We start from the raw sequence: 12472 nt of genomic DNA, 5'->3' as shown, positions 1-12472 counted from the left end.
AGCTTTCTACATGAATATATGGTTTTTTTCTGACCAGCACCTGGGTTTTTGCTTCAGTAAGTGTGTGCCACAGCCCTTCTACATGTATATATATATATATATATATATATATATATATATATATATATATATATAAAGAGCAAAAAAAGCCAGCACAGCTCGTTTAAAAAGTCTTCCCGCCACTGGGGTTTAAAAGGTTGGTTTTTAGTGTGCATTTGTACTTTGAGAAAGGCTAGAGTGCTAGCCGAAACGTCAGTTTTTTGTTTAAATAAACACCTTTTGTTTTTCAATTAAGACCTGTGTGTGCTCGCCTGTTTCCAGATATATATATATATATATATATATATATATATATATATATATATATATAGCGAAGAGCAAAAAAAGCCAGCACAGCTCGTTTAAAAAGTCTTGTTGCCTGGGTGCTAACAGCAAAATAGTAATGTATATCTGGAAACAGGCGAGCACACACAGGTCTTAATTGAAAAACAAAAGGTGTTTATTAAACAAAAAACTGACGTTTCGGCTAGCACTCTAGCCTTTCTCAAAGTACAAATGCACACTAAAAACCAACCTTTTAAACCCCAGTGGCGGGAAGGGAGGGAAAGTGATGTCATAGGTCAGGAATGTTAAGTGGATAAACAGTATGCAACAAAAGGGCGTGGGAGTAAAGTGAAGTGAAACCATCAAAGAAAAAAGGGGAGGTTAATAATATATACATATCAAGGCAAGCAGTAATTGCAGAAAAAGTACATGTTAACATTAATATATACAGAGATTAATAAAAGCTCCAACGCTGACTTGACACAAATAGTGAAATTTAGACAATATCGGTAGTTCGTTACTCAAAGTCAATGCAACATAAAAATATATGAGTTCATAATAGAGATACAAGTCCCTTGACAAAGTAGATGTATAAAGCGATACAAAGTTGTATCTACGCTTGAGGGAAAGAAACATTGTGTGATGTCTGTTAGTTAACGCATTGATCGCCAGGTGGGTCATCATGGAGGGAAATGTCAAGTAGTGACAGATGTAATGGCGGTTCCACAGCGGTTACCTGTATTTGTCGACTGGTCCGGCCGTAAAAGTGCTGGAACGTGGTGTACCTTGTTGTGGGCCGTGAGATCCATCAGATCAGAGGCAGGAGATCGGTAGCGTGATGCGCCTTAGAGTGCGCAGCGGTGTGGGAGCATCCAGTGGTGCTGCGGCTGTTTGAGAGCTACCGTGGATATCAGTCGGGGAAACAGCAGAGAGGTTTCGCTTGTATTCAAGGCGTGGAGTCCGCGGGAATGGTCATTATGGAGATGAAGTAAGGGGTGTGGTATCAGCAATAGATCTGGTGTAGTTCAGGCTGGCTGTAAACTCAATGTGAAGGTGAGCGTCGCTAGGGCCTGGAAGGATAGCAACGAGATCAAGTTCAAGGATCAAAGTTCAAAGTTCACTTATTTCTAACAGGAGAAAAATAATCACAAAGTAATAGATAACAGGATCACAACTAGCGATCTACAGGTATTAGGTACGGAACTGAATGGGGAATAGTCTGCTGTGAATAAAAGGGAGATGAATGTGTATCGTGCTGCAGGCTCATGATAATTGCGAGGGGAGGTACACATAAGGAAGGAACATAAGGAAGGGTGGGTATGGGTACGTATCGGCAGTGGCAGAAAGTGGCGAGGCGATGGTACGTGCTCCTGAGCTGATGATACGTGCTCCTGAGCTGAGGCGGAGTCTGTCCGAGTGGCTAGAAAGCAAGCCAACGGTAATGCCAAGTGATGCTGTTAAAGTAGATGGCTCAACCTAAATTTGGCTAGACCATTATTTTTAATAAAGGTTATGGTGAAAGAGCCAGGTTTAAATATGGTAGGTCCTGGGGACATGTTCAAAGAGAACCAGCATCTGTAACCTGAAGTGCACTGGGCAAGGGGTCCGGTCATCCACCTTGAGATCGCAGGGGCATTCAGACACGTGACCCTCCCGAGTAATGTGCACGACTGGAAGTGTATCATTGGGGGTACATCCACCTAGCTGCAAATAGGGTCTAAGAGACCACAAGGAATGCCTCATATGTGCCAGAAGCCAGAGCATGGGGGGTATTGGAAAGACAGGGGGTGGGTAACAAACAGGGGAAACTAACACAGGGTAGAGGGAAACTAACGCATGGTAAAGGAAAAACCAGTGGGGTCGCAGTTAATCATGTCTGGCAGCAATCGATGTAGCATATAGTTGTGTGTATCAGGTAAACATATTGAAACTATCAACAGAAATGCATGGTTAAGATTATTATGACTGTTCAGAAAAATGGAGCATATGAGATCATCTCATTAAGTCCTTTGGGGTTCAAGGTATCCAGACGGTGTATCCATTTGAGCTCAAGTTGTAGTAACCGCCGTTCTCGGTCGCCCCCTCGTGCCAGGGGCGGGACATGGTCAATAATCATGCTCCTAAGGGACGCTAAGGTATGTCTATTGGAGACAAAATGTTGAGAGACCGGGGTGTCTCCTGAGCCCTTTTGTAATGCTGTCCGTATGGAGGAGCGGTGATTGGCCATGCGGTCTCGAAAGGTGGTGATAGTCTTGCCCACATATAAAAGTCCGCATGGACATTTGATGATGTAGATGACAAACTTGGTGGTGCAAGTGACCCGATGTTGGATCACAACGTGTTTGCCAGAATGTGGATGGGTGAACGAGGAGCCTGTGATCAGTTGTCTGCAGGTGGTGCAGTCAGAGCAGCGGTAGCACCCGGCTCTGGGGGTTGACAGCCAGGTCGAAGTCTTGGAGGTGTCATAGCAGGGTGTGGGGTCAGTCTTGACCAGCAGATCTCTCAAAGAAGAGCCACGTTTGTATGATAACCTAGGTAACTGTTTAAAGATTGGTGGAAGAGTTTTGTCCCTCTGAATAATCGTCCAGTGATCCTTGATTGTTTGCATGAAAGTTTTGGTACTGGGCGAGTAGGTGGTAAGAAAAGTAAGACGGTCATCATTGGCTTTCTTGGCGTGGGTTGGTGTGGAAATGAGGTCAGCGTGAGTCAATTGGGCTGCTCTGTTACGACTTTCTGTCAGTTCATCTGCAGAGTAACCACGTTGTAGAAAGCGTAATGTTAGCTCGTCCAGCTGTGATGCAAGATGTATTGGGTTGCTGTTGTTGCGTATTACTCGTACCATCTGTGAGTATGGGATACTTTTGAGTAAATGTGGTGGATGGCAGGAAGAAGGTTTTTCCTTTACCATGCGTTAGTTTCCCTCTACCCTGTGTTAGTTTCCCCTGTTTGTTACCCACCCCCTGTCTTTCCAATACCCCCCATGCTCTGGCTTCTGGCACATATGAGGCATTCCTTGTGGTCTCTTAGACCCAATTTGCAGCTAGGTGGATGTACCCCCAATGATACACTTCCAGTCGTGCACATTACTCGGGAGGGTCACGTGTCTGAATGCCCCTGCGATCTCAAGGTGGATGACCGGACCCTTGCCCAGTGCACTTCAGGTTACAGATGCTGGTTCTCTTTGAACATGTCCCCCAGGACCTACCATATTTAAACCTGGCTCTTTCACCATAACCTTTATTAAAAATAATGGTCTAGCCAAATTTAGGTTGAGCCATCTACTTTAACAGCATCACTTGGCATTACCGTTGGCTTGCTTTCTAGCCACTCGGACAGACTCCGCCTCAGCTCAGGAGCACGTATCATCAGCTCAGGAGCACGTACCATCGCCTCGCACTTTCTGCCACTGCGATACGTACCCATACCCACCCTTCCTTATGTTCCTTCCTTATGTGTACTCCCCTCGCAATTATCATGAGCCTGCAGCACGATACACATTCATCTCCCTTTTATTCACAGCAGACTATTCCCCATTCAGTTCCGTACCTAATACCTGTAGATCGCTAGTTGTGATCCTGTTATCTATTACTTTGTGATTATTTTTCTCCTGTTAGAAATAAGTGAACTTTGAACTTTGATCCTTGAACTTGATCTCGTTGCTATCCTTCCAGGCCCTAGCGACGCTCACCTTCACATTGAGTTTACAGCCAGCCTGAACTACACCAGATCTATTGCTGATACCACACCCTTACTTCATCTCCATAATGACCATTCCCGCGGACTCCACGCCTTGAATACAAGCGAAACCTCTCTGCTGTTTCCCCGACTGATATCCACGGTAGCTCTCAAACAGCCGCAGCACCACTGGATGCTCCACACCGCTGCGCACTCTAAGGCGCATCACGCTACCGATCTCCTGCCTCTGATCTGATGGATCTCACGGCCCACAACAAGGTACACCACGTTCCAGCACTTTTACGGCCGGACCAGTCGACAAATACAGGTAACCGCTGTGGAACCGCCATTACATCTGTCACTACTTGACATTTCCCTCCATGATGACCCACCTGGCGATCAATGCGTTAACTAACAGACATCACACAATGTTTCTTTCCCTCAAGCGTAGATACAACTTTGTATCGCTTTATACATCTACTTTGTCAAGGGACTTGTATCTCTATTATGAACTCATATATTTTTATGTTGCATTGACTTTGAGTAACGAACTACCGATATTGTCTAAATTTCACTATTTGTGTCAAGTCAGCGTTGGAGCTTTTATTAATCTCTGTATATATTAATGTTAACATGTACTTTTTCTGCAATTACTGCTTGCCTTGATATGTATATATTATTAACCTCCCCTTTTTTCTTTGATGGTTTCACTTCACTTTACTCCCACGCCCCTTTTGTTGCATACTGTTTATCCACTTAACATTCCTGACCTATGACATCACTTTCCCTCCCTTCCGCCACTGGGGGTTTAAAGGTTGGTTTTTAGTGTGCATTTGTACTTTGAGAAAGGCTAGAGTGCTAGCCGAAACGTCAGTTTTTTGTTTAATAAACACCTTTTGTTTTTCAATTAAGACCTGTGTGTGCTCGCCTGTTTCCAGATATAATATATATATATATATATATATTGATAGATAAAGAACAGTACCATGGCACCTTCCTGTCCTTTGATTCCAGGTTTTCCAGAAGGTCCCATTGAGCCCTGAACAGAAGAAATAATAAGTTGGACAAAGTTATTAAGATATACTGATAACAATACCATGTAACATTCAGCAGAGGTTCCCCTTGTAATGCATTTTCTTACCGGACTTCCTGGCATTCCATGTATTCCAGGAAGGCCAGTGGACCCGCGGATCCTCTGAATGAAAGACATAAGCGCAGATATTGTTAGTAATAGCCTCCCACTCCATATCACAGGACAAAATAGGATCAGAATTGGTTTTGTTTTAGATCTGTGTGCACTGAATTAATGATAACGACTGCAAAAACATCAATATCAAATGACTAGACTGTGCCACAGCCTTTAATAAAGGCTCTGATTGGTTACCTTCTGCAGCCCAATGAGCTTTGTGATGCTTTGTACCTTTCTAGCCCTGTGGAGATTCTAACTCTCTGGCTGGCAAAATGTTTTATGGCACATTATTTATTTATAGAGATATTTTATTACAAATATTTAAAATAATTCCCATTAAGTAACTACAGAGGACAGAAGAGGTTCCATTATACCAAGTAGGTGGGCCAGAGGTGATAACGAAGGGAGCACACTCACAGGCCAGCCTGCATGCAGCAGCTGATAGAATGACATTTTCTGAAAACAAGAGAGAGAAAATAATATGATAAGCAACATGGAAAAGATATATTGTTATTCATGCATGCAGCATCTGGCAATTAGGATCCTGTATCTATTGCCTTTAAAAAGAAATGGCCAGCACATGAATGTACATCTCTCAATCTCATTGAAAGTTATTAAAGTCTGGCCTTATATTTACTAACACTGTGGCTTTGTCTTTCTTGCAGGGGATATTTTGAGCATTCAGGTTCCTATATGCTGGGCTAGGAATAGCCCTAGTGTCTGGCCATGTTGTTCACAATATGGGCCAGATTCGGTTTGATGAGAAATGCTTATCTCCTAATTGAATTCCAGATTTTCCCATACAGTCGGACACATTTAAATGAGAAATAAAATCTCTATGGAAAAAACTGGAACCGAATTAGGAGACATTGCATGAAATCTCGCCTATACATTTTCACGTAATAAACTATAAAATAATGTTGAATATGACTCTATGGGTGATAAAGTGAAATCAAGAAGTGGTTACTGACTTGAAAGTGAGGTTATGAGATGGAAAGAGGGGGAAGCAGGTAAATTGATCTTAATGATTGAAAAGATTCAAGGAATCAAGAATCAAGTGCAGTAGCCAACTCACATAGAATGCTGCCCAGTCTTCTTTAGAGTTGCTCCAGATCATTATGGTGGGTAGTCCTGGGGGCCCATTTGGACCAGGGTTGCCAGTCATTCCTGTACGCCCCATTATTCCTGGTTCACCCTATAGGAAGAAAGAGATCAAACACAGCCCTCTTGTGTTAGTCAACTCCCCCATCCCAGCAGTGTAGGGGATTGTTGGGAAAGGGGGTGAAAACTGGAGGATCATGGAGCTAAAGAGAGGACTCTACCTTGTCTCCTTTTGGTCCAGGAAATCCAGGACGACCAGGACAGCCCTGAAATACAGTACATTAGGAATGCATTAGTGCATGCTGCCTGCAACAAACACACATTACCCAATCATAAATTATTTGTCAAAGGTTGGGATGGGGGGGCAGAGGAGGCAGGTTCTCCAAGTGCTGCCCAGTAGATATCTACCCATCTTTACACCACGTATACTGAGATTCTCTTGTACTCTTTATATAACCACAGCACTGACCAAGGGCAATCCACTTTCAGTTGCTTCTACAACAAATCTGTTTTTAAACTTACCCTCCCCCCCCGTTTGATCTATAGACTTGGTCAGGCGAAGAGATTGCTTTAGAATGACCATTTATGAGACAAAAATAAGTCCACCTGATGTACTAACCTGCTAAAACTTAAGGTGGCCGTACACTATAAGATCCACTCGTTTGGCAAGGTCGCCAAACAAGCGGATCTAAACCCGATATGCCCACTAACGGCTGGGCGATATCGGGTGAATCCGAACGTTTGACCCTGGGGCCGAACGATCGGATTACAATGCTACTAATGGGCGCCGACGGGTCGCAGGACCACATCAACTAGCCAATGCGGTCCTGGATCGTGGAGAAAAATCAAACTTGACTGATCAATATCTGGCCGATTTTACGCCTGATATATAATGGGAGGACCCATCGGGAGCCCCCACACATGGGCAGATAAGCTGCCGAAATGGTCTAAAGGACCGATATCGGCAGCTTTAACCTGCCAGTGTATGACCACCTAAAATCAGAGAAAGTCATGCCTTTCTCTTTGTCCCCTGTAGGTGGCAGCTTACAGCCATTAGATTCTCTGGTTTCGTTAGTTCTCATGTAACACTGTTTGTCACAATATACTTCATGTCTAAAGGTGGCCAGACACGATAAGATCCACTCCGATCGGATCTTTCCCAGATATGCCCAACAACAGCAGGGCAATATCAGGTTAATCCGAACGTTGTGAAGCTGAACAATGTGATTACAACGTTAGAATGGGCACCAACAACGCATCAACTAGCCGAAGGACCGATGTTGGCAGCTTTAATCTGCCCATGTATGGCCACCTTTAGGCTAAAGCTGGGCTTGGGAAATTTTACAAAGCCCCTGATTTGGTCACCTAAAAGATCCATATGTAAAGTGATCTCACCAATTCAACAGATCCTTCCATATCTGTCCAGCTTAATACTTATTTGGACTGTGTATCTCTGTGGTGAAGGAATTGAGGCCACCAACACAAGAAATGAGTGTTGTGCTAGAGGGTTAATGGGGGAAGAAGCATGGCTGATGCCAAGACCTGAACAGTTCCAGTTTGTTTTAGAAATATAAGACTTTAGCATCATACTTACGGGACTACCACGGGGCCCTGGAGGCCCACGACCTGCAGGTCTTTCGGGTTTCCCTGTCTGGAGGCTGTTGCTCTCCTGACTTACATTCCCAGCTCCCTTCTCTGGATAGGTGGCATGGGAAGGAATAGGTTCCCTGTCTGTACTTGTCTTGTTCTTTGCTTCTGAAGAGGAATCGAGAATGGCTGTAGAGTTTGCAGGTGCACTGCTGGGAACAGGCGTAGATAATAGGATTGGTTTGTGGTTCACAGGATCTTTGGTCAAGTTGACGATGTCGCTAGCGGATTTGTCAGTAGGGACATGTTCTGAGACCTTTTCTTGTTTTTCTATTGTAATGTTTTCTTCAGCGGGGTCAAGTTTTTTATATTGTTCCTCCTTCTTGGCTGCCTTGGTGCTTTCCTGCTCTCCACCAATGACAGAGGGAATTAGGCCTTCTTCTTCCAGAAGCCACAAATCTACATTGATGAGATGGTGATAATCCAGACTGCCCCCGTGTTGAGTTCTGACGTCACGTCCTCTGGAGACTTTTCCACTCGTTTTTGTTGGAGAAATCTGTACATTGCAAGGGAAATCCCAAAATAATGAAATCACTGGAATAAAAGTGAAAAGGGATACACAATAACCCAGCAATCAGGAATATAAAACCTGTGGTCCCAAAACTCCCCCCCAATAGATCCCTACCATTTCATTTTAGCAGGAGTCCTGATTATACGCAGAGAGAACACAAGACAATAATATTTTATGGATCTAAGGTGAAAGGAATATAAGCATCTGTGTCCAATGCAAGTTTACTCATATAATGAATCAATACTCTGCAGTACCCAAATGATTGGGCCATAATGGTACAAAGATAGGAGCAATCAGGAACTCATCTGAAGAAGGTTAACACAACTTTTTAAAGGCATGCTATTTTCCCTAAATCTCAAAACTGCTGCTTCCAATAGGGATCCGGTAGGATCTGTGCAGCCACTGGGACTTCTAATATTCATCTTACATTCTGATTTACAAACTGCTGTCTAATTGCTAGGAGAATCCAGCCCTAGCAACCAGAGAACAGTTCAAATTCTAAGCTTGAGAGCTACAAGAATAAAAAAACAAAGTAAATATTTCAAAAACAACAAAATCCTTTGACTGCCAAGTTCTATCCAACACACTTGTATGCCCCTAAATGTCCTTTTGTAAGACTTTAAACCAATTTCATTTATTCACTATCCACTAACTAAATTGCTTTGAGTTTAAAACAAATCTCAACTAACAGTAATTTGTGCTCATTAACTAATACGGGTTGTATCACTTTCCCTTTGATCTTAGGCCTCAGTACAAGTGGAAGGTCAATCTATTTAACAGGAGGGCAGTAAAAAGGGTCAATTTTTAAAGTTCAAAAGGGATGAATTAGAATGGCATATTTGGAATCCCTGAGCACTCGCAGTCCACCAGCTTTCTTGATTTTCTTCCTATCCCATTCCTGTATCAGTGGAATCGTCCATACAGCAGCAGATAGGTGTGTAGTAAATAAAAGCCCCTTCGGACTATTTGCACATCTCTAAAAGCGAAGCTGATTGATCCTTCCTCGGCTTGACGACACAAACCATTCTAAAGGGGACTCGGAAGAAATTACACAGGACACCAAAGTGCCATTAACTGCCTTACAAATCCTGCTCGCTGCCTTTCAAACCAGATGGTAAACATTTAATTTGCCTCACTTACGTGAGAGGAAAACCCCATCGTCTTAAAGGGGAATACTGACCTGTATTTTGTTGATCTTATAATGAAGAAACTGCCATTTTCAGCAACTTCCGAATACACATTCATTACACATTTTCAATGGTTTGAATGTGATTTGGAAGTGGAATGGCTATTGAAAGCAGTGGCGGTGCAGCCATTTCTAATCTCTGCCCATGTGACTGGTTTATGAAACAATGTAACAGAAGCAGCCGAGTAACTGCGTTGAGTTTTGCAACACTGCATCTAAAGTCAGAGGCTGGAGTAAAAAATGGCATATACACATGCTGCTTTCCGTAGCACATTACTTTATTAGAGAAAAAAAAACTGTTTTTGGATGTCATTCGCCTTTAAACCCTTACTTCTATAGACTTTGTTACAGTGCTACCTCCCAATACTGGCTACTTATTGTACATTTGCCCTAGATGTTTCTGTTATTTTTTTTTTTTTTAGCAGAAATGTTATTTCAACAAATGAGCTGGCAAAATAATCTATTAAACATGAAACAGATACCCATCTCAGCAGCCACATTATCATGTAAAATTGACATTCCACATAGGAACCAGTGGCCAAGTTATTTTTGGAGCACAGGAGCAGCAGAACTACCACAATGGAGCCAAAGACAGTCAGTCAGGAACTTTGCAGATCAGGGTTACATGCAACTTGCAGCCTGCTGTTGTTGAAATACAATTCCCCGAATCCCCTGAAAACCAAAGGGATGCTGGAAAGCTGTAGGTTGCATAGCCATGCTATACATAACAGAATCATTTTCTGGAAGCAGCAGACACTTACCGGCAGGGTAAATACTTAAAATAAAGTCCAAGGTTATGAAAGTCCCGGTTGGTATGTTCCAAAGTCCAGCAAAAAACACAGTCGGGCTCTCCTCTTCCCGTTCAAGAAAATAGATTCAATAGGATGAGTTGCTGTGTTCCTCAAAAACAAGTTATTGAGGATGGAACAAAACAGGTTAAAATAATATAGTGTAGTAATTCTATAAATAGTTTAAAACACCCTTTGTGCTGTTAAGTGATTATTCAAGTGGTATAATTACCATGTGCTATTCCACTTCCAAAAAAAAACTATACATATAGGTATAAACAATAAGCTTAGTGTGTGTTGTATAGATCGCAACACATACTCATGTGAATTATAAGAAACCGTGTCACTGTGTTAGCGATTTGGCAACCCCCAAAATACTTGAAAAAATACTTGAAAAAAATAAATACAAACAATAAACTTAGTGTATGTTGCATTAATCGCAACACATAGTATTGTGAATTATAAGGAACCGTGTCACTGTGTTGACGATTTGGTAGAAGTGATCCTGCTTATTAAGCCAAGATAGGATAAGGAAGATATAGAAGCTGTAGTTTGGTTTAAATAGTAGTCCCCCAAAGGGATAGGATCCTCTGGTGGTATATTATACTCACGAGAGGGAATTTGATTCCAGGCAGTTTAGTTAAAACCTTTTCTTCGATATGGGTATTCTTGAATCCTTCGTGGACATAAATTAGAGCAACATGTGTAGGTACTTTTAAAACATTTTAATAACTAATTAAAAGATACACTCACAAAATTCGCTTGATAAAATCACGTATAAAATAATTTGGAGATCTCACTGCGCTGCTTCCAATGTTGGCGTCCTCCGTTGGCTGCTGCGCGTGTCTGCAAACTTGCTTCTGCCGTCTCCAAAGATTCAAACTGTCTCCACTAACGCGTTTCGCCTGTCGGCTTCGTCCCAGAGTGGTGACGTCCTCTCTTTGCGATCGCTCTTTCAAGTCCACGTAGATTCAAGTTTTGTCCAACTTTATTAATCCTGTACAAAGTTCTTGTCTTATTCTTGATACTTTTTCGCTACATTTATAGAAGTCCCAAGGGGTAAAGTACTCAGATTCAAATAATTGCAACATCCATATCGAGATAATAAAACTGATACATGAAATGAAAAGACTGTTACCATAAATTAAATAAAAACGGATACATCTTATTTATCATCTCAAGAATCATTATAAGGCTTGTTACAAATCCGATATATTATATTAAAAAACTGATGTATTTATATTAAAAAGGCTCTTAGGTTAAAATCTACATTTAGACCTTGTGGGGAAAGGGATTTAAGTTTGTAGATCCACCAGCTCTCTCTTTGTAGCGTCTTTGCTGTTAGATCGCCCCCTCTCCAATCTGGATTAACCTTTTCTATTCCTAACCATTTTAGGCCTGTTGGATTTTTGTTATGTTTTAACCTAAGAGCCTTTTTAATATAAATACATCAGTTTTTTAATATAATATATCGGATTTGTAACAAGCCTTATAATGATTCTTGAGATGATAAATAAGATGTATCCGATTTTATTTAATTTATGGTAACAGTCTTTTCATTTCATGTATCAGTTTTATTATCTCGATATGGATGTTGCAATTATTTGAATCTGAGTACTTTACCCCTTGGGACTTCTATAAATGTAGCGAAAAAGTATCAAGAATAAGACAAGAACTTTGTACAGGATTAATAAAGTTGGACAAAACTTGAATCTACGTGGACTTGAAAGAGCGATCGCAAAGAGAGGACGTCACCACTCTGGGACGAAGCCGACAGGCGAAACGCGTTAGTGGAGACAGTTTGAATCTTTGGAGACGGCAGAAGCAAGTTTGCAGACACGCGCAGCAGCCAACGGAGGACGCCAACATTGGAAGCAGCGCAGTGAGATCTCCAAATTATTTTATACGTGATTTTATCAAGCGAATTTTGTGAGTGTATCTTTTAATTAGTTATTAAAATGTTTTAAAAGTACCTACACATGTTGCTCTAATTTATGTCCACGAAGGATTCAAGAATACCCATATCGAAGAAAAGGTTTTAACTAAACTGC

General features: G+C 41.8%; 1 protein-coding gene across 4 annotated transcripts in view; it reads right to left on the bottom strand.

The window, feature by feature from the left end:
- Nucleotides 1–12472, bottom strand: part of LOC108699891 (collagen alpha-1(I) chain) — a 97706-nt gene that overhangs the window by 35293 nt on the left and 49941 nt on the right. For all 4 annotated transcript variants that reach the window (XM_041575316.1, XM_041575318.1, XM_041575317.1 and 1 more), the window contains exons 7-12: nt 7884–8432; nt 6511–6555; nt 6264–6383; nt 5606–5644; nt 5141–5194; nt 4985–5038 (exon numbers count right to left, since the gene is read on the bottom strand). In XM_041575316.1, the coding sequence (XP_041431250.1) occupies nt 4985–5038; nt 5141–5194; nt 5606–5644; nt 6264–6383; nt 6511–6555; nt 7884–8432 (861 nt within the window). The remainder of the gene's footprint in view (nt 1–4984; nt 5039–5140; nt 5195–5605; nt 5645–6263; nt 6384–6510; nt 6556–7883; nt 8433–12472) is intronic.

The sequence above is a fragment of the Xenopus laevis genome, chromosome 8S (assembly GCF_017654675.1).
Source record: "Xenopus laevis strain J_2021 chromosome 8S, Xenopus_laevis_v10.1, whole genome shotgun sequence".
Taxonomy (NCBI): domain Eukaryota; kingdom Metazoa; phylum Chordata; class Amphibia; order Anura; family Pipidae; genus Xenopus; species Xenopus laevis.
The sequence above is the reverse complement of the archived record's forward strand: the minus strand, read 5'-3'. Positions and strand labels throughout refer to the sequence as shown.